This window comes from Temnothorax longispinosus, chromosome 11, assembly GCF_030848805.1.
Source record: "Temnothorax longispinosus isolate EJ_2023e chromosome 11, Tlon_JGU_v1, whole genome shotgun sequence".
NCBI classification, from domain to species: Eukaryota; Metazoa; Arthropoda; class Insecta; order Hymenoptera; family Formicidae; genus Temnothorax; species Temnothorax longispinosus.
This window is the reverse complement of record NC_092368.1, coordinates 754,240-776,474: the sequence shown is the minus strand read 5'-3', so window position 1 is coordinate 776,474 and position 22,235 is coordinate 754,240. Positions and strand designations below refer to the sequence as shown.

Here is a 22,235-nt window from a genome sequence, read left to right as displayed (position 1 = left end):
TTTTACGCTTATACTAAAATTTATTCAATGCTCGCTACGTAACACACGCATAATCAGCATTAAGTATTCTTTATGGATGCTTATACCTTGTCATCTGTATCATGATATAGCTGTATCTTGAGTAATCTAATTACGATTACAAGCTGTCTGCAGATCTCGGAAATCGTCTCATAAATCTTCTTTGGGTCGGACGGCTGGCGCGTAATGTTTCTTGAGGGGGAGTGGAAGTAATTCCATTTTTCTCCCCGTTGCAACTGTTTTTTCCGGCTTAGCCTCGTTTTTCCGCGATAGCACCTTTATTAATAGCGCGTCGCAACAGGAACTAAGTTTCCCGTGTCGTTGAATAAATATTTATTTTTTGTACTTTCCGCGGCCTTTTAACAAGTGGCTGATATATATACGCTCGTTAATTCGAATTATTTTTAAAAAATAATTTATTTACAAGTATCGTATATTTTCAATAACCAATAAGAGTTTTCTATTATAAACAATATTTGTTTGCATTAAAAACTGAAAATTGGTTTATAGCTTTAAAATGTCATGCCCAATATCTATTTGTTAAATAGTCTAATTAATGATTGAAAAAGTTAAAAATTATTTTATATAAATTAAAATATTTATTAATTAGATTGTTTCATTGTAATATTATAATCCGCTGTACAGCAGAACACATGCACTAATTATTAGACTAATTATAAGACTTTGTTTAGAAGACAATTCTAAAAGACCGTTTTGCAATCCTTTCTTTGTATTAAAATGGCAACAATTTTTTTTATGAGGAAAAGAAAGAATTGAATGTTGCTTTTAATTTCAATTGTCGCGACTTTTTTCAAGCTTAAATTGTTATTTTCACGATGCTATCATTTAATCTTTAAGCGAACGGTTTAAAAATAAGATGCCGCAGTTTGGAGGTTAGTTCTTCACTTCAATATAAAATTTAGCATTGAGAAGAAAATACAATTGTAAATGCATCGTGTAATTTTCAATAGCTGCTACAAAAATAGTTCATTGGAGAATATTTTGTCACATCTCGACTTATAAGCGGTGCATTGATTTTCAAAAGTCCATGGACGACGAATAAAATAATAATTGTTTGGTTTATTTAATAAATTGTTCAGAAATTCAAAAGCAAATAAAATTTAATATAAAATTTGCCGAAACGAATTTATTGAATATCGCATTATTGCGAGAACGTGATGCATTATTCTGTAGCTGTGTATAGCAACATAGTTGATCGAGACCCGATCGATCAATGTTTAAAGAGAAATCCCACCTCAAAAGAGAACCAATCCCGCGAGAGCACGTGGAAGAATTTAAAAGAATTTGTACTCTTTCTCCGCAAAGTTCGACGGATCTTGACCCACCGCCGTTCGCCAACTTCCTTCGTTCAGCCAGTGGTTTAACGTTCGTCAGAAGGAAGAGAAAACACCGAAGAATAGCTCGTCAGGAAATTTCGCAGACGGCAGTGACGTCGTGAGAACGTCATCGGTCATCGCTGTGTGAGATCGGAGCGTCAGGCGCGAGGAACGCGGAGTGCGGAGTGCACAAAAAAAAAAAACGGGACGGTAGTGGTGTTGAGGGTGCGGGGTGCGGGGCCGGCAAAGCCTTGTGACGAAACGAAGGATTAGATGGTGGAGGTGCTCGGGGGCCGGGCTAGGGAGCCTACGGGGCCACGCAGGGCACCTCGCACCTACCCAGGGCCAGTGCAGCTGCAGGTGCGCCGTGTGGGCCCCCGCGTGGACGTAAAGGTCACCCCTGCTCCGGTCCAGCTCCTTCGGGCAGACTCGAAGGCAGATCGCGGAATTTCTGTCCCCGAGACGAGCTCGGACGAGGGCCAGGAGGCACGAGGCCCCGAGCTCGACGTCGCGCGACACGCACAAAGCGCGAAGACCGAGATACCCCCGTCGGAAGGGATCGATCCGACAGGACGAGAGGACGAGACGGAGAAGGAGGACGTTGGTCCGAGTGGACGGCCGTTCGCGGCCGGATTCGAGCACAAGTCGGAGCCCGGAGTGTCGGGCTCCCGCGTAAGGAGCGAGGCTGGCGAGCGCAATGTGGCAGAGCGGCGGCATGGGCACCCATGCGGCCAACAACCCATGGATGAAGCTGATGGGCATCGTCACCCACAAGGAGCGGAGGCATCACGAATCGGCCGCCGCCGCCGCTGCCGCGTCTGGAGTGCAGGGTTCAGCGACCACCGGCAGCAACGATCGGACGCTCAATCAGTGAGTTTATCACACAATATTATTCCTGAAAGAAAGAAACAATAGAGTATAAAATACAATATTTATAAAAAGTGGCAGATTATACAAACTATTTCGCATTAGCTGATATCGCCATTTTTATCTTTTTATTGTACCATTACACATTTTCACCGAGTTTAAGCGTTCTTACTATTAAAATCATAGTGTCAAATTACGACTCAATTTGAGAAATTTTTAATCATTAAAATAAATCGCCACTGCTTCTACTCAATATGTCGTTAATTTAACTAAACCAATGAAGTTAAAATAATACTGTTTTGTGTTAAAATAATAAATTTTGGTACACATAATGGTTACAAATAACGAAATGTTATTTAACTCAAGGTATTGGTTTAAATTTTACACAGTTGGAAAACTTGTGTTAAATGATAACACTGGTACTATGTTAATATTTCAACAAAAAAATAAATGTAATTTTCATCGTAATTTGTAGTTAATTGGGTGCACGATTAACTTTTATGATGGAATTAACACATGAGAAATGTTCTTTTTACATTTTACAAATGTAACAAAACACCTTTTTCGGTAAATCTTAATACATTTAATAAATACGTACAAATTGTGTTACTTTAACATATTTTTTAAATTATTTGAATAATTTTACATTTTATATTTGTTAAATTTAACACAGCAAACATGTGTTAAATTTACACAGAATATGTTGATTGTTTAATACGAAAACTTTAAATCAGTAGATTTTTTCACAAAAGGTACACAAATTTTCCAACTGTGCATGCTTTAATATTTAACGGTGTAAAAAACTATGCGCGTGCGCGTTCGTGTGTAGAGTTGAAATTAACGCGGATGAAATATTACCAAGCGTTGCATAAAGCTGAAATTACGTATTAAAAATGCTTACTCGGATAATTCGCAGTCGAAAGTTATCGCTCATAACGCCGTCGAAATGACGAAGCGAACGAAATGATTGAAACTCGATGAGTCTCTTCAAGATTTCCTCGTTGAAGGGTCGACAAAAGCAAACATCGTCGAGAAAGAAGGAAGCGGCGGATCGGCGAGCACTGCGAGCAGGGATCGAGTTATAGACACGCTCATTTCCCGTCATCCTCGATCGAGAGTACTTGATCGCCTTATAAATTCTTCGCAAGTGTTCCGGCATTCGTGAGAAGAATGACTTTCACAATTTGACGAGTCCTCGGTTTCAAGCTGTCGACTGTCGAGTAGATATTGGTATTTGCTCTGCATAGCGACGTGTCGTATGACACGTGTCTATTTTTGCTTTGTCGTTTCATTTCTGCCTCGCAACGAATTCTTCAACTCTTCACTCTTTTCTGTTGCGTATCCTCGTTGAATTTGTCAATTTGCAAATTTGCGTTATCATTATTTCAGATTTTAAATTCTAAACCTTCTAGATTAGATAGATTATTTTATAATTATTTTTAGAAAATTATTAATTTTCGTATGTTTTACAGAAGTGTAGCCAGTGCGCGATAACATCGATAAAGCGAAACAGGCACATATGTGACGTTAACAAGAGAGAGGCAGTCTCTCTTCGCTTCTCCGTTGCTTCCATTGTTCTTCCGTTGTTGTTTCAGTCGCTCCGAATAACTTTGTCTGTTGTTCAGAGCAATCCATCAGCGTATTGCGTTTATATACGCCTATCATCTATCTTCGCGATTCGTAAGTTTCTCTGGTTTTCGCCCACTCTTGCGTTGTCGCTCTCATCAAGTAGACTTGTTAGTCAAAGCGCGATGGCCAATTTTCTCCTCTTGAAATCATGCATATTCCAAATATGGATGAGATAGATGCAAGTATATGTATAGACTGTTATTTAAGAGCGTCCTTTGTCGCGTCTTCTTATACGTTTGATTTATATTTAATTAATTGATTATATTTAAAATACATATAATAAATAAATATTATTAATAAATTGATAATAATATTAATCCGCTGCCTTACGATAAAGTTAGCAATAAAATAGAAATAATACAAAAATAACAATTTTAGAATTTATAAACTTTTGATCCCTATATACTTTTCAATTCTTATAATCTTTTATATGATTAATATAATAAATGTTTGAGAGGTTCTTAACTCCAATTCAATGTTAATATCAAATTTTTACATATGCATATTTTGTTTTTAACTTAACACGGTCTTTTCATAATTTTATAAACTTTTCGATATGTGAACATTCAGTTTCGTATATAGAGTGTCTTTGAATTGAGGGTACAACAGAAAAATAAATCATTACAAGAAAAATAAGTTGAGAATATGGAATAAAATTTTCTCGCAGGTTTTGATGTCAAGAAAAATAATTGTGTGTAAATCGAAAAATTAGTAATATATTTATACTTACATTTAAAATTGAAATGATTGCATCGTGTTATCAAATTTGTTTTGCTAAAGGCTATTAATATCGATATAATAATATAAAGGCTATTAATATAATAATTCAATAAAAATATAATTCTCTATTTAATAAAATAATTTAAGTTGTTAAAGAAATTAATATGAAATTCAACATGTGTAAAATATATAAACTTTTTTTTTTCGAGATATAGAATGTTATATCTTTTTATATATATCTTTATAATCGTTGATGAAACATGTTTTTGTTGCTATATGATACAAAGTCTTTAGAAGTCTAAGCTTAAAAATGTGTTGTAAATTTTCCATTCTATGCGAATTATTTTTTTCCAAAAATGATATTTATTTGTATGGAAAAACTTGATTCTACATTTTTATTTTTATTTTTTGTTAGAAATCATTCTTTTCCTGTTGTACCGCAGTACCGCAGTAGTTCGGAAAAATTCTGTATTTATGGTATCTCAAATTTTTGTTTTCGTTCAAACGCACTTTGTGTAGTGAAGAATATGACAACGCGTTTACCGTTTATCGTCATTTAATTTCCGGTTGAGAGAACGGTAGAGAAACGAGGATCGTTTCCTTAGAAGTCGTTTTCGATACTGACGAATGTTATATATGTTCTTCGGACAGATGAGCGATTCCTGTGAGCAATTTTATCGCGCCGCGAGGAATTTCAGTGACGGCGGAGAAACATTGAGGAATGCCCTTATGCCTATAGATTCTCGAGAGTACACAACACACACACACACAGTCGTATTTTAGACAGCTCAACTGCAAAGGCGAGCAGTATGACGAATTTTGGGATATTGTGTACACATTTTTGTTTCCCTGTCGAAGAATGTCACCTATTATTTTATGTGATGACACAAATATGTTTACCAGTTTCGTGTTGAGTAATAAAAACGACAAAACATTTCTCTAAATGTCATTCAGCAGAAAAGAAATGCGAAAATCCGCGACTGAATTGATATTTCGAATCATTACATTTTAAATATCCAACAAGAAAACAACTCCGCTAAAAATTATTATTATTTTTTAAGTAACTTAACTTGAATGCTCGAGCTGAGATTGATTTTATTTTACTTATTAGCGATATAGTTGGCGGAATGATACGCAATGAAAGCTCCACTTTCTCGCTTTGACGATAGAAACGTGATGCGCGGGTGGACACTGATATCGCGTATCGGAGAAAGCAAAAAGATATCACAAGAGGAGAATACTTTTTCGCGCAAAAAACGACTTTATTGGCGCATCATGTCGTACGAAATATCGCGAAAGCGTTTTATTATCTCTTAGGAATTTATATATACCTATATATATATACAATACATATGTTGTGTGTGTGTATGTGCGTGTGTGTGTGTGTAATTAAAAATTCTGCAAACCTTTGGATTTGATTTTATTAAGGCAATATTACGTTAACAGAGATATTCTAGCGTTATAACTGAAAGAGCTATGCGAAAACAAAGGAGAAAGACTGTTAGATTACGTCATTGCTGCAAATCAGTGATAGACACCAACGACTAATTCGCCTAAAATGTCCGACAACCGATGAATTTGCTCCACTTCGCGGCCAGAAATTGAAAGGAGCTGGAAAATCACATTTACCTACCTACCTACATTGAAGAAATTGAATCGAAGCGCGCATTTCCCGTTCCACATTTGTCTCTCATTAGATCTTGGTGAGAATCTATGCGCTTGCTTACGCCAACCTCGGCTCCACTCGGCGCTGTCTATTATTTTCCCACAAACAATTCTGCGCCCATTGCTGCAAAGTTTGCCCCGATTTGGCGTTCGTTCATTTATGTACGATCAACAATAATGATAGATTTGCGATAGCACTGAAATACAAGTGAATTAAACGATAGACAGACGTTAAAATACCATTAAATATTGTTGTAAAAAGATTGTTCCGTGCCAAGAACGAGTCACTCAATTTAAATCAATTAACTTTTGTGTTATAACTTATGAATCTAATATGTATGAATTTCTTTGCTTTAGCAAGATTGCTTAGCTCTTAGCTTTAGCTAAAATTGCAAATTTAAGAACGATAGATTTAAATTAATTAGAGAAGAACGCTATTTTCGGTCTGGACTGGATCTTGGAAGCCTTTATAATATTATTTATGTAAATAATATTTTTTTGTCAACACTTTTACGCCTTAGCCAACAATACGTCGTTACTTACGGTCTTTAAAGCCATAGAGATTTTGATACGATAGAATTCTGAATCTTGCTGCCTCTCTCTCTGGTACGCGTATACTTGAATGCAGACTCTAGAATGGACATTAATATATACCGTTTTAAACAACCTTAAAATTTATGATAGTCAGAACTTATGATATACAGAATTCTTTAAAATATTTTTTATAATAGATAACTTTGCTCAATTTTATCGAGAACATCTTTCTTTACGTGACGTTGCAAGATTCGCTCGTGGCGACGACCCTTGTGGGAGAACTTATTTCCTTTCCAACATTTTTCATGTAAATTCCCCGAAGCGTTTAGGTGCGTTGATATACTTTGGGGCTCGAAAAGATTGCAGATTTTTCAGGCCAAACTGGGGATTACATCCCTATAAATCCTCTTTTTCAGCGGGCTGCACTTTTGACGAGAGATCTGCTTGAAGCATCTTTTAATATACGGATACGTGGCCGGAATAAGATCATAAATGGGACACTCAATTGATACGTGATTAATAATAGCACGGAATGAATAAGTCGTTCGCGCCGCGATCGCATTTCGTTACTATTATATGCTCTATTATCGCGATCAATACATCACAGTGCAACACGAGGGGAGTAATAAACCTTATCGGAGATATAGCACACGCATAATTGAAAACGATCGGGACACGCGAGAAATAAGAGAGAGAAAGAGAGAGAAACGTTACTAATTTGCATCCTGGATTTCTTTTCTTATAAGATCTTCTAATTACGTAAAGTAACGCCTAATGCGCTTTTTCTTAATCGCATTACATGCTCTTTCTTGCAATGTCCTGATTTCACTTGATTGAAATGAATTAACAGTAATTCACAGTTAATAAGTAATTGACAATATTATTTCTTTCTAATTGATTGTACGTCATAGGGTCACTATTTCCAACGTCTGTTAAATTCTATCCGACGGTTAACTTTTCAGAAAAGCGAATAGAAATCGGCTATTTTGAAAATTAATCGTCAGTTATAGAGATTAATAAGCATTGGAAATAGTGATTCACGACGGTTAATTTTAAAAAAAGCCAAGTTAACCGTCGGTTAGAGATTAACAGACGTTGAAAATAGTGACCCATAAACGGTTATGGTTTACTTATTATTATTAATAATAATAAGTGAATTTAACCGATATGTGAAACACAAATAGATAGAAGTACTTTATATGGTCGCGCTAAATCTTTAATTGTGCCTAATAACATTTTTATGTGAATGTACCTACCAATATAAATTTTTCCGTTCAGCAAACTACACGCCGATGTTTTGACATGCTGTCGGTTTTGACAGACAGTCTCAAGCTGAAGCTGAAACAGTACAATCACATAACTAAATTGATAATCACATAACTAATTTAATAATAATCAGGCTAATAGCATTATTAAAACCACCGCAAAGGATTAGTTGTGAAAAATATCATCTTAGGGTGATATTTGTAAAAATATATTAATTTATGTTCGAAGCTAACAACAAGTATATTCGAAAATAAATTTCACGGACGGTAAACAATAAAGAAACGACTTTGCAAAGTATGTAGTATTAACTTACTTTTTACGGGCCATTATTTTAAATACAATCTTGATATCTGAAAAAGCTTTCGCTTTACTGTGGCCTTTCGTAATACAATCTGTTTACTCGCGCGGCTTATCGCCTATAAACGTAATCGCTTTTATAAACGCGATTATTTTTCCACGTGAGTTCACATAGACAGATCGACTTGCCGAACAAAATGTATTATAGTCATCGATATCTCAAATTTTTTTCTTCTTTCCAGATTTTTATTTTTATTCTGATTAATATTAACAATTGTGCTTGTTATTGCAATTAATGTGCTTAACGTTAAAAATTATGGTTGTCATTATGACTGTTTCAGGATTGAAAGTATTACGGTACCGAAGCACGTTATTTCAGTTCCCCTCTGTTCAAACTTTCGTCGCTATCGCAAATATCTCTCCTCCCTGCACATACATAATTTAAAGTGCGTTTCTCAAAGAAACCTTGCTCGTAAACGTAATAATGTCGCTGAAAGTATTCCTCGACCCATCTTTGAGAAAGCCTGTCGCGCGGTGTTTCCCTCAGCTATAACGGCTTCCATCCGTTCTTATTTAAAAATGACGAAAGTTCGGTACAATTTCTCGCGGCGCCGAAATAATTCATCCCGACTTAAACGGTCGGGACTGGACCGGTATAGGCGGGAGGCGGAGGCGCGACGGCTTGAAAGCGGGCACTTAGCGCTCCGCCGGCATAAGAAGGTGGTTGCCGGATTCTCATTACGTCCATCATCGAAGCGAAAGCCCGGTCGATTGGGTGCGACGGAGCTTTTCCGACCCGCACCGGCTAGACCGTATCTTTTGTTTAAGCACCTGTTGCGATTCACTCGGGACTATGCGAGGAGGCGAGATTGCCGCTACCTCCGACGCTGGATTTAGTCATCTCGAATGCATAGTTATGCGCGTATCCTTCTACAATGTCTAACGGTAAATGCAAACGTGTAACTTATTGCGTCATTTCGCCGCCGAGATTGTACGTATACGAGCTTCACGTGCTGGGAAAACGTGTAGAATATGTTCGCTTAAAAATTTCGAAATTAATAAATCGTCGATCCGCGATATCCGCGAATAAATTGCGCGGTCCGCGTCTCCTCTAAGAGGATTTAATATCCCATTGCGGTCCCTTAGCTTCAATGCATATGATATTCTTGTTGCATCTAAATGAGATGTTCTCGCATTTCCTGGCATAATACCGCGTGCGTGCGTGTACACAATTTCTATAGATAGCCGCGATATGCATATGTACATACGAGTATGCGTGGAGTATAACAGGAAATGTAAATCGCGGGGCGTAATACTCCGGTGCAACTGACACGAGAGAAACTATACTGACAAACGTCATCATTTACAATAGGTAAAGTGATTTTCCCAAACGGCGTTTCACGAAGAAAGAAAACATGTCCGTGATGCGAAACGGTTGAGAGCGAAAAGATTGAAGAAAAAGGGGGGAGGGGAAAAAGAAGAATCAAAGAAGAATTACTTCAGCAGAATTGCACTTTTCTGCCCAGACAGCATGCATGTCTAAAATTGCGACATAAGACGTCTTAAAGACATTTAAAGACGTCTTAAGTCCCGATTTTGAACATGCTGTCTGAGTACATTATGACGCGTACGATCGCGTTGAGAATGCGTGAAAGATCATACTGGCAGCTCCCTCGAGAGGGAAGAAGCGAGAGAAATGGAGTGGATGTTAAATCGCGACGAATGGATAACGGAAAGGGTGAAGTACTCAGGTGGAGGCATCGGGTGCGGAGGCGATGCGCATAGACGAGCGCAGGCGAAGGCGAAGGCGAAGGTGGTGGTGGTGGTAGCGAGTGGTAGACACGCACATGGATTTGACTGCGGCCGCGATGACGTTAAGAATAACGAACGAGGCCGAGGGCAAGAGCGAGGCTGCGACCCGACACTGACTCGCAACGGAGGCTCCGTTACTATCATTATACATATAGCGCGCCTATACAGCATGTCCGGTATAGCACTCATACGTAGAGTCTGTACGGCGTCTGGCATGGTCGTTTTGCGCTCTGCAGCGGTTCTCAGGAAACCAGGTAGTGCCCCTTGTCCACTGTTAATCATAACGATCGCCTACTTGATGAGCAAAATATTATTAACGCACTGTCACTGCGCTATTATAACGATATTTGATAACGATTAACATTCTTGAAACGTAGTATTTGATATTACGTCATAATTGACGTTGGTACTGATGTCAGTTGCAACTACATTAAAACATGTCTGGAGTAATATTTTTACAATATTTGAAGATGTCGTGTATTTTTAAGTGACATTTTTTTAAACATTTAAGTCAAACATTATGTGAGATTTATCTGCGCATATTATTTAAAAACTGCGCATGGAATCAATATTATCGCAAACATGGATCTATTATTTCTTGTTTATTAAACACCTAAAAAGAACGTTAAAAATATATAAAAAGACGCTAAGTATATTTTGCAGTGTGTTTACGCAAAGTTATTTTGTAAATGATATTAGGCGAAAGACTAAATTATTTACATATTTTGCAATTGGCACACAATTCAACTATTTATTTAAACCGCAGCTTGAAAATTCTCTTGAGAATTCTCTTGTACGTACCATTTACAGTTCTGACTAATTTAACAAGTTTAATTCCGAAAAACTCATTCGATAAACAACTGGAATTTGGAACACGCTTACAGAATATCGTATTCAGCCGCTCATAAAAAAGCCGTGTATTTTCTAAAACCGCAATGAAAAAGACCAAACATAATGCCATGAAAAAGAAGTGTTAGATATACTCAGACATTTACATATTAAATGTGAGTAAAATCGCAGTAGACAACCGAATATAGTAAATCGGTTTTAAGAGTATTTATTTACAAATTTATACGATAGATTATTTTCAAAATGGTTACGTTTAGTTAGTTCTCTGTTATTTTATTTAAAATGCAAGTTATTAATAAAATAATATGCATGCTGTAAAAATAATGGCGACCTGTCTAACATCGATCAATCCTTTTTTAAATTAAAGTTAATTAAATTTATATGATGGTATCTATTAAACAACGACGAGAATCGGAGAATTCGTTTTGGGGGTGATTCTTGGGAGAACCCCTGATGCAGGGAGAGACCGCGGGCGCAGCAAACCTTTAGCACTACCTCGCGCCGATTCACGGCAATGCGGTACTCCTATCTATGTTTAATAGACTGCATAGGCGGCGTTTGCAACATCGCTCGTGACTGCGTGTCTTCTGTAAATCCCAGAAAGAGCGAAATATAGAATAAAAGTGTTCCTAGCTGGTTTACTTATGTCACGTTATAAAATGCGACTGTACGTTATGTTTTCGGTATCAATTTGAGCCAATGTGACAACGTGATATTTTTCAGGATTGATAAAACATCGGTATTATCGCGGAATTATTATGAGGAAATTTGTAGGGCAGAGAGGATAATAGAAGTCGCAGCAAATTTTGGTTTATTAAATTATTTGCTTTATTCTTGAATCTTGATATAAGTAAAAATACGTAGAAAATTTTGAAACCAAGATTTTTTATATTCTAAGAAAAACTTTTCAGTTTTTATTTAATTTCACGCGTTCTTTATTTTACAAATTTATGATTCTACATAGATTTTTCTTTCTGTAGAATTTTAACAAGTCAATGTAAAACTTCGAACTTTTGAGAGAGAAAAGGGCGTTTTTCCAATTTGATAAGTCCTTAATTGATTCTTTTCGTTTGCATATATACTTTTTTGCGAGATGCATCTTTTTGTCAAATATATATTGTTCTAATATTTTCTTTAATTAATAATAGCTGAAAATGTTTTTTGGTAGATAATTTAATGTATACATTATAAATTAGTATCTATAATTATTTATTTTACTGAAAATCAAATTACGTTAAGCAAAAGCAATTATTTCTCTTGATTCCACAAGATCATTTTAACTTTAGATAAATATAGTTAAATATATATTTATATTTACTTTTAGAATTAATTACTCTCCGGAGTTACATTTAGATTGTTATATGCGTATAAAAGCATAATAAGCGACATTAAAAACGAATAAATTGTCAAACTACAGCCGTAACATTATTAAATATGCAAGCGAGCGTAAGAATATACTTGTATAAAATTTGCATATTTGTCAGTCGATCTAGCAGACGATAATTCTATTTCCGCTTTAATTATTAATATAAGTAGAAATACTTGCACATCACATTTATTAGATGGAAAAGAAAAATATAATAGAGGAATAGTATACATATATCTGATATATCATACGGTTAAAAACAATATTAAAAATTTCTGGTATATATTTTAATATCTCTAAACGTCGCAATCTTTCAAGTGCAGTTCCGATCAAACGAACAACCGTGTCACCGTTATTGAAATTATTCCTATACAATCGTTTAAAAAATCGTATTGTCTTTTCCATTGCTTTTCATTTTTCAACTGCTCGATTCGTGACAACATCATCGATATTCGCGCGAGTGTTTTTCTGCCCGACTGGCTGTCTGGCACATGGATTTATCCACGTAGGATATTTCGCGGTCTGGCTGTATAACTATCGACCATGTCTACGCATGTTGCAAGATATAAAGCGGTATATCCAAGCAAAATAAACTGTCACATCATATTCCGCTGTCATTCGCCAAATGCGAGTAAATTCACGTAATGAGGGTAGGTACGTTTTTCTCGTGCAGATGATTGAAGTCCACTATTAAAATTTCTATGACTGCACATTTAATTTATATCAGATTATTATTTGAATATTTTCTTCAATTAATAATAGCCGAAAATGTTTTTTGGTAGATAATGTATTACTGTAAATTAATATAATTATTTATTTCACTGGAAATCAAATTATGTAGCGGAAGTAATTGTTTCAACAGTTACAAATTGTTTTTTCAAGCATTCAAGCAAGATACATTTTTTTCAATTAATAAAGGTTAAAAATGTTTTTTCGTAGATAATGTATGCATTGCAAATTATTATAATTATTTTGCTGGAAATCAAATTATGTTAAGCGAAAGTATATAATTGTTTCAACAGTCACAAATTGGTTTTTCAAGCATTCAAGCATGAGACTTTTTTTATTATTATTTCTAATTATTTGCTCTCCGTTCCTGGCGCAGAAAATGTCTCGCGCACGTGTTTTAAGTATTAAGTTTTACAAGACTTCCCGGTACAGGTCGGGAATGCGCGACGAGTTGCTCGACTGTTCCTTTCGTGTCTTCCTCGCATTTCTGATTTAAGGTTTCGTGAATTTTTATGTTCTACGTGTTTCACATCGAATGCTTAGGAATGTATAGGATGTACTATCTGGCGGATATAGCGCTTTTTTATTAGTTTGCATAAATCATAAAAAATCATGTCAGTATGATAAATGTATATATTAATTTTTTTCTGAAACTATAAAACTTTCTTCTACAAGTGGAGCCAGCTGCAGCTTTCAAAAGTTTTTTAGGTCACTGTGCAGCTGTTTTTACTCTGCAATCAAATAGGACATATCGTTACAAAATAATGTAATATTAAATAGATGTCGACGGATCTACAGGATTTAAACAGTTTGAGAATTTTCTTTCTCTTCTCGCTTTCTTATTTATTCGAAAATATTTTTATTCATAAAAATAAGATAAAAGTTTACTTCTTTTATTTACATACCTACTGACGAATTATATGTAATTTAAGAAAATTTATCGTTCTTAATGTAAATGAGATAAACGTGTCCGCTCCAATGTAATACATTTTAAATAATTTGAGTATGAAATATATACATTATACATATATCATATATGTATGACAAAATTGATACTGATATTTTAAAGAAAGCTGCAACTAATTTTGTATTCAAACTTTAATGTTTTAACACAATGTTTACATTGTTGAAATAATCAGACTAACCTCCTCCGCCCCGCTCGCTAACACGTTCCCGCGCACCGTCTCCATCTTCATCCCTCGGCACCCTATTGGCTCGGATCGGCCCGGCTTTCTATCGATCGATTATTTCAATGACGATCTATCGCTCTATCGAGTCGTCTCTCATAGGTATGCGCGAGCCATCAGCCATCTTGTCGGGATTGTACGCCGGTGAGAAGAGCGTCCGCGTCGCCGTCGATCTCGCGAGTGGCGGACTTACTGTGCTAGTGTAGTGCTTAGCGGTGATCGATTCTTTCAATTCTTTGGATTCGAAGTTATTTCGAAGAAGCTCTCGTTCGGCCGATCGCGGTCTCGTGACTCGTGAATCTCGATCTCGAAAGAGAGCAGGACAGTGATTACGGGCAACAGTGTGTTTGACGGAGCTCGGAGCTCGGAGCATTCTATCATCCGGCGTATTTCTCCGCAACGGACAATACTCAGAAGGACGAATCGAAAAGACGGACCTGCTCAAAGGTAAATCACGTGCGCGTCCCGTACCGAGTTTTGATTGTTCTCGAAGTTAATGCAAGGGTCTCTTTAACGAAGATTCAAAAATTGTAAAAGAATTTTTAGCGTGAATCTGAAGTTAAGAAACCAACTTCTTCGGTAATTCTAAAGTTGGTTAATGAGTGAATTTTTTTGAAACTTTGACTTTTAGTCTTGTCGAATGTATTAAAGCAGTCTAATCTATGCGACGTATATCTCAGCGATGCGCCGTGTGACGTCTTAATTCGTGACGTGTATACATACGCACACATACATATGCGCGCGTGCGCCACGCATGCAACGCATTCAACACCGTGTATAGCAATATATATCTAGCATCAGTGTAGATATTCAATAGCCTCTTTATACTCTTTCCCGTAGGAAGTAGGCTGTGCACAAAGCAGTGCCGCATGCCGTGGCGAACTAATATTGACGCATCCTCACGGATCATATAGCATAATCCATAATCCTCGGTTTCAGTAGCTTGAGAATCCCAGCGTAATCAAACGCACCGTGTTCCTCCGCTAATAGCAGTAAAAGGAATAAAAATGACGAACAATGTTCTTCGATGGAAATGATTTTTACAGAATAGTCTGACATTTCTGAAAATTAATGCAGAGTAACCGCATAGTTATCAATTTTTTATAAAGCAGCAAATTATCCGAGAAAAGTTCTTAACGCGCATAATTGATTATTGAAAAATGACGAATATTTGTGGAAAGCGTGGTGTAACATGAATGATAACTTCTCGTACCACACTCCAGCCGCAAAATCTTTAGAACACATTGCGCTCTTGAGTCTTAATGGTGCTTGAAAATGGTTATCCAAGTGCTTCTTCTGTTATCACGAGGGAATGAGGTTTTCGATTTAGCCTGCCACGAGCTTCTATAGGAAAATCTTCGCTGACGCTTTCGATTGCGATCACCTCCAGGAGACTGTAAGGAGAATCAGAAATGTTAAGAATTGCATAAAATTTAAAACATGAGCTCTTTACAAACGATATCAGCATATGTAAATTCTTTTAGATTTTTTCAACGATTAGTTTTTGAGAAAGTTTGTAGTAGTTCAAGATTCTAAAGTTTAAGATTTCTTAATGTCACTTGTATGTCACAATAAAACTCATCGCATAATTCTTTATATTTTATACAGTAAAGCACTTGAAGCTAACGTCAGATGTGACGTAAAAGAAGTTATCTATTTTATGCTGAGTTTTTTTCGTTGTCCTATAGTAAATTTCTACTAAATAAACGTTTTTATGTCGATTTAGTACTGCGTTTCTATTCCGCGATGCAAATTTTAATACTATAGGAAAGCTGTGTGGTCATATTTTTCAAATCTTTGAACCTACTTTTAATATGATATATTTTTTATATATTAAACAAAACTGTATTCAGTTCTTAACATTGTTAATATAGTTATTTTTGTTGATAAATTGATATGTAGCATCGAGTCTCTCATTGAAACACATTTAAAAAATCATGAATTTTGTTATAAATTTCAAAAACTAACCGGTAAAAAGATCTGCATGCTGATATTATTTATTTATTCGTAAATAAGCTTACGCTTTAAATTTTATGCAGTTGTTAACATTTCTGATTTTCCTCACAACTTCCTTAAGTTCAAGACCTGAGACTTAAGAGATCGGTAAGGGGTTGGGCGAGGTTAATCCAATTATACCTCTCTCCCGTCTATTCTTCGGCTTTTGTTACCGCAGGCATCAGGAAGTGGCTTGCCAAATCACTCGCCGGTATATAAACTCGGAAGCTCTGAAGAGTCTGAAGAGCGTAGAGACGCGCGAGTGTTATAACGTGCCACGTGTTGCTGCGTCGCGTGTAACGTTATTACGTCCCGGCCGATTATGCAGCGACCACGGGAAAGATAAAAACTGCTAATGATCGCCGCGTGAATCGCGTAATACTTCGTCGTATTATTCCACGCATGTCGTATAGTCAATCGTGTGGGAATGAATTGCTTGTCTTAAATCCAAGTCTTAAATCCAAGAAAAGGAACACCGTGTGACTGTATTTAAAATAATATAGACATATGTTTATATATAGGCTTTTGAGAGAAAAGAAGGAACAAAAGACACGTATACTTTTTAAGTTGAGAAAAGAAATGGTAATGTAATCTCGTTGCACACTCCTCATTCATCATCTTATATTTATAGCAAAAATTAGGTGTTAAAAACAGTGATGCTTTTTTTTTTTACTGCAATTGTGATAAATTTTTAATATTTTAAGCTCGGTGCACTCTGTTATTACGAAATTTTCCGCGTAATTAAGGACGCTACTGAGAGAAAACTACATGGTGAGGAAAAAGGGAGGTCGCGACGAGATCGTGCCTGAAGAATTAATTACTGCTTTTTGTGCAGAATACTTCGAAAATGATATCTCAAATTTTTTAATTTGTCTGTAATATAATCGCTGTTTTTTAAACAAAAGTTTGATGAGAATGGTCATCTTGTTATTGTAAATTAAAGTTTAAATACCTCAGAAATTAATTTTTTAATTGAAAATTTGTTAAAAGAAAATATATTATAATGCGATATTAATAAAAATGGCTCTCGATATTTTTGCATTACAAATTGACATATCTATGTTGTTCGTTTTGCTAACGATTCTGCATCTTTACGATATCTCATTATAAGTAACGTGATCGGATGTTTAATGAGGGATAAAACAAAACTTATTAAAGGTACACGGAAAGCACACGAGGATATATTTTACGAGTCGCGCTATTTGTCTCGAAATGGCAATTGTCACCGGGATTTGTGCGCTTTATTATACGGGCGCACGTTAATCCCTTCCGCTAGATAGCTATATAAGGTTACTGGATAGCGGAAAATGCTCGTTGAGTGATGTTTTCATTCAACTGCTCCGGTTTCGAGTTTCATGTTCTCTGGGAAAGTATCCAACGAAAATTAAAAACGTCACAATAATTCTAACTGATCAACGCATAAAATGCTACCGAAGTACAGAATGTGCAGGAGAGTAAATACGGAAAATAATAAATTATTTGCTGTGTTAATAGGAATTAAAGTTGGCGGTGAAATACATCTTATCCTTTTATAAATATGTAGAGCGTGCAAAAAGTTATAGTTTAACATAGGATTAACTTAAAAGATTAATATGATAAACAGCACTCTATAAATTGTTGTACTATAAAGCACATAAAAGAAATACTTTGAATACTTTCGAACTATTCTATTACACATACAAAGCTCGTAAAAATCCGAGACACGCGAAAAGAAGAATGAGAGAAGGAACGAGAAGAGAAATACTTGTACTCTTTTTTTTATAGGACCAGATGCGAGACTTTTATGTTTTATGCGTGTGAGACATAAAAATCTGCCGCAGTGTGAGAAAGTTTCACCATGTTTGACAGAGTGGAAAGTTGAAAGAAAAAAAATGGGTAAAGACGCGAAAAGACAAGGACAGCGATAAAAAACACGCTGCGGTTTAAGTCCTCTATTGACTGTTTTATAATGCGACCGAATTCGGCGGTTCTCCTTGCCATATAACTTCAAATTGGCACCGTTTCAGAATGTTATTTTCTCATTTCCTCGTCGCACTTATTGTTGAACGCGCATCTAATCTTGATCAATGTCGACATCCGTTACTTTTGCGGCCGCGTGGTTCTCTCGCTTTTCCTTCAGCAAATCGAACAAGTTTAGATTGTAAGTTTAATGGCACTTTTATAAATAAACTGTTTTGTACATGCTGTGCATACAAAAAGCGCAGAAAAATAATATTTATATAATATGGAATGTCTGATAATCCTATAATGTTGAAAGGCCTGTGAAAGGATTAATGTAGCAAGTAAGAGCATGTAAGAAAAAAAAATTCATCCGACCGCGTGATCAAAGATAGCGCAATTATAGCAGATTACTGTTAATTAACCCATTTCTTTGTCCTTGCCGCATTTACTGCGGCAGATATCGTATATACGTCGATAATTACCTATCGTATTTAATGGATGGCCGAATCAGAGCGACGATGCGACGATGTTCCTTTATCAGACTTCATTGCGGTTTGAGATTTATCTTCGACGAATTGACAGCAATTGCTGCAAATTGCGAGAACTCCGATATTGAAAGGAACATTGGCTTAATACAGAGTGAGGTAATAAATGAAAGATACAGAGTTTCTAGTATGTGATAATCTTGAAGATTAATTTATTTTCAGTAATATGTTAAATGTAACAATATTTGTATATAGTATTTAGAATAACAGATAAAAATGAAAGTCACTGGTCAACAATAAAAATGTATCCTGTATCAAAACAAATCAATTCTTATTAATTTTGTGGCACTAATAACGAGTATGCCATTAAAAATAGTATCTTAGCTCGTTTTCATGATACTCAATATTAATAATATGGGTGCAATATGAGAAATAAGATGACCGTTTTCAAGATATTTCGACAATGGGAAAAGAGGTAATAGGGAAAGTGGAGTCTTGCCATGTTAGCAGTTTACTGTTCGACTGTAACCAAGGATACTTCAGAAGTAGCCTACAAGCGACAAGCCAAGCAAAAGCACTCAAGTTAAGTTTGAAACTGGACTTAGACTGGCAAGATCTGTTCAGGAAATGTATTATTTTTTAGTAAAAAAAATGAGAAAAGAAAGTGAATACAAAAAAACTCTTACAAAATAATTCAGTTTATATTTAATATTATCTCTAATATCTTAAATATGCATTTTTTAAATTATTATATATAATCTATATTTTTTGAACTAAAGCTAACAATAAGTAATGTTTTTCATGGTTACATTTGGTCTATACTTACATGTAAATAAATGGAAAAATTCAAGAGTAAAGCAGGATACAAATTTTTGTTGACCAGTATTATTTGAAGCAAATGTAATCCTTTATGTAAATCCCTCGAAATTCAAGCTCTCCCGCGGTGAAAAGTCCCGCGAAGCCCCACACTGGTTGATACGTGATCGCGTGTGTGAAACTTCCGGCGAGGATCGAGCACGAACAATCGACACGACACGCTCGCAATCAACGTGTCGTGATGATTTGCATGATAGACGATGTGACGTGACGATACTTTCTATCGTTTAAAACATATTCTATGTTACATTTTTTCCATATGTTATATAAAGGTAATATTTTATAAAGGTAAAATTAATATTTTTTTGTAAGTAACAAGAACTCAGCTCTTATAGTTATTCCGATCGTATTTAAAATAAATCTCCCTCAGATGTAATAACACTTCAAAAGTATCGAAATTTTCAATTTGACACTTTTTGGAGAGGGGGGGGGAGAGAAATAACTGTATTAATCTAAAGTTTCAAAGATTTCTGAACTATATATACGTAAAAATCGCGTGGAAGCGATTTATTAAAAAAACGTTAATTCTCTTTTTAATAAATCAAAGAGGCTCATTATTAAATTGCGCTTTAATTATTTCCGAAATTTTATACCGCCACTTGGGTATCATCATCTCATTGTCTTCAGCATCTCGCCGACATCGTATTTGCCGTAGTTGTCGCAAGTAGTTCCTGAGGGAGGTTTCCTATTAACTTGATTTCCTTGTGCATGCCGCACGAAGCTGTGTCTTCTAATGGATAGTGACGGCACTTTTAATCGAGAGATCTACACCGAGATCGGCAATTTTCAAACAATCTGAATACAAATGAGTCAAGTGCGCTCCTTCGGGAGACATCAGTAACGCGCGCGTTTCAGGCATTATAACATCAACGTTTCCCCCGGTCTCGCGAGCGAGCAGACGGATATCGACCTAACGAATGAACGAACGACGGCCAGTTTTCCATCAGTTTCCGTTATCAGGAAGTGTATCTTTTAACTGTTCAACGAATAAACGGCAGTTTTCATCAGTTTCCGTTATCAGTGAATCTTTTAACTGTTCGAAAAGTAATATTTATCGCCAGGAGATAAATCAAGATGATACTTTTTGGTTGCGACCATCGAATAAATATTAACCATTCGTCATCGATTAATTTCACAGTTTGTTTGCGCGCGGCATCACGAACGATTTATTCGTTTACGCATGAGAAAGCACGGCGAGTGCTCGGGCATCGAAGGAATTACGTTCATTCATGATTTTCGCGATGAATCAATACGACGTGTGCGCCGGCCAGTGAGAGGGTTCTACGCGCGCGCGCGCACAAAGCCGACACGCACACGCGTGCAGTGGCGCACCGCGTGAGGATGCGATGCAAGGGTTGTTGTTCGTATATGCCGCTCTGCGTTTGCAGAGCCGATTATCAGCCGTTCTTTGACGTCGCGGGCGTTTTCAATGTCAAAATTCCTCCGGGATCGGATCGACATATTTCGAGACCTGTTGCGAAACGAAATTTTATTTTGCTAGACGTTTTTAAATGATCGATCATATGAGAATTCATAAGGAATTCAATATGAATGATCGAACTGTTTTACGATATAAAAAGGAGGGAAAATGAGGAAAAAAAATTAAATTTATAAATAATTATTTGTAAATTGTTATATAAAACATAAATTTAAGAATATAATTGATAAAATTAATCATCGAAATTAAGCTAGTCAAATTAAATGTATCTAATATTGGAAAGCTTTTGACATTTTAGCCGAGCGTAGAAATTCTGTGACCATCGACAGAATTTACCACCTACGTCTTGGGGGTGTAACACGTGTACCCTCGTTACGAGACGTGGGTGGAGCCATCTACTTGTTTTAGTGTGAAACAAATTCTTTTATATGTGTCCCTCGATGTGTAGTTTGATTTTTAAATTTTACTTGTTTTTCGCTGGAGAATCTATATTTTCTGTACGTATCAACGATATCTGTAATACATTAGCGAGGATTATATGCAAGCACGTACGTTACGTGCAAGCAGAGAACGTTTCAATTTGTTTTAATTTTATTTTTTTATGAAGTTTTATTCCAAATACCATTAGTTGAGAAGTGTATTTTGAACTTCTCGTAGAGAGTCAATAATCTATATTATCTATATAATCAGTGCCGTAACCAGCCTGCGTTGCGCCCGGTGCGAGCTGAACATTTTGCGCCTTCTTCTAAATACTTGTAATAAAAAAAAGAATAAATATTTAAAAAATATCAATTATATCTCACAATGTCATTTATGAGCTTTATGTGATGCAAACTCGTCGATGCAAAAATAATATTTTTATAATTAAGTTGCCTTGCAATCGAGTTCTCTATGGACAATATGTCCTTTGTCAGTCTCTGTTGTCCGGCGAATTCTCTATGGACAATATGTCCTTTGTCAGTCTCTGTTGTCCGGCGAACCTATACGTATATACAGTAGACCAGACTTTGCCAAGAAGTTAAACCCTTGGGGAGTCCGAGCCTTCGGCCGGGTCTATAATGAGTCGCAGTCATAAGAGTCGTAAGAAATTGACCAATCTCTCTCACAGTTCATTATTCTTCGACCGCAAGGAGAATAATAGACTGTGAGATTGGTCAATTTTTTTCGACTCTTACGACTGTAAAGGCCATTGCACGTAACAAAGTTTTAGTTTTAATCGTAAGG

At 36.1% G+C, this 22,235-nt stretch overlaps 1 protein-coding gene and 1 long non-coding RNA gene across 17 annotated transcripts in view; one reads left to right on the top strand and one right to left on the bottom strand.

Annotated features, from left to right (window-relative positions):
• Positions 1–22,235, top strand: part of Shaker (potassium voltage-gated channel protein Shaker) — a 117,774-nt gene that overhangs the window by 4,763 nt on the left and 90,776 nt on the right. For 3 of the 6 annotated variants that reach the window (XM_071793152.1, XM_071793153.1, XM_071793151.1), the window contains one exon: positions 1,345–2,225. In XM_071793152.1, the coding sequence (XP_071649253.1) occupies positions 2,053–2,225 (173 nt within the window). In that variant the 5' untranslated portion in view covers positions 1,345–2,052. Of the gene's footprint in view, positions 1–1,096; positions 2,226–22,235 lie in introns of those variants that run through there. The other 3 variants (XM_071793156.1, XM_071793155.1, XM_071793154.1) reach the window with 2 other exon arrangements.
• LOC139821815 (uncharacterized) overlaps positions 1–22,235 on the bottom strand; it is a 63,967-nt gene that overhangs the window by 6,855 nt on the left and 34,877 nt on the right. The window contains exons 3-6 of one of the 11 annotated variants that reach the window (XR_011734349.1): positions 8,027–8,108; positions 6,973–7,223; positions 6,780–6,867; positions 4,774–6,433 (exon numbers count right to left, since the gene is read on the bottom strand). This is a non-coding gene — a long non-coding RNA (uncharacterized lncRNA). Of the gene's footprint in view, positions 1–4,769; positions 6,434–6,779; positions 7,224–8,026; positions 8,109–22,235 lie in introns of those variants that run through there. The other 10 variants (XR_011734348.1, XR_011734352.1, XR_011734351.1 and 7 more) reach the window with 10 other exon arrangements.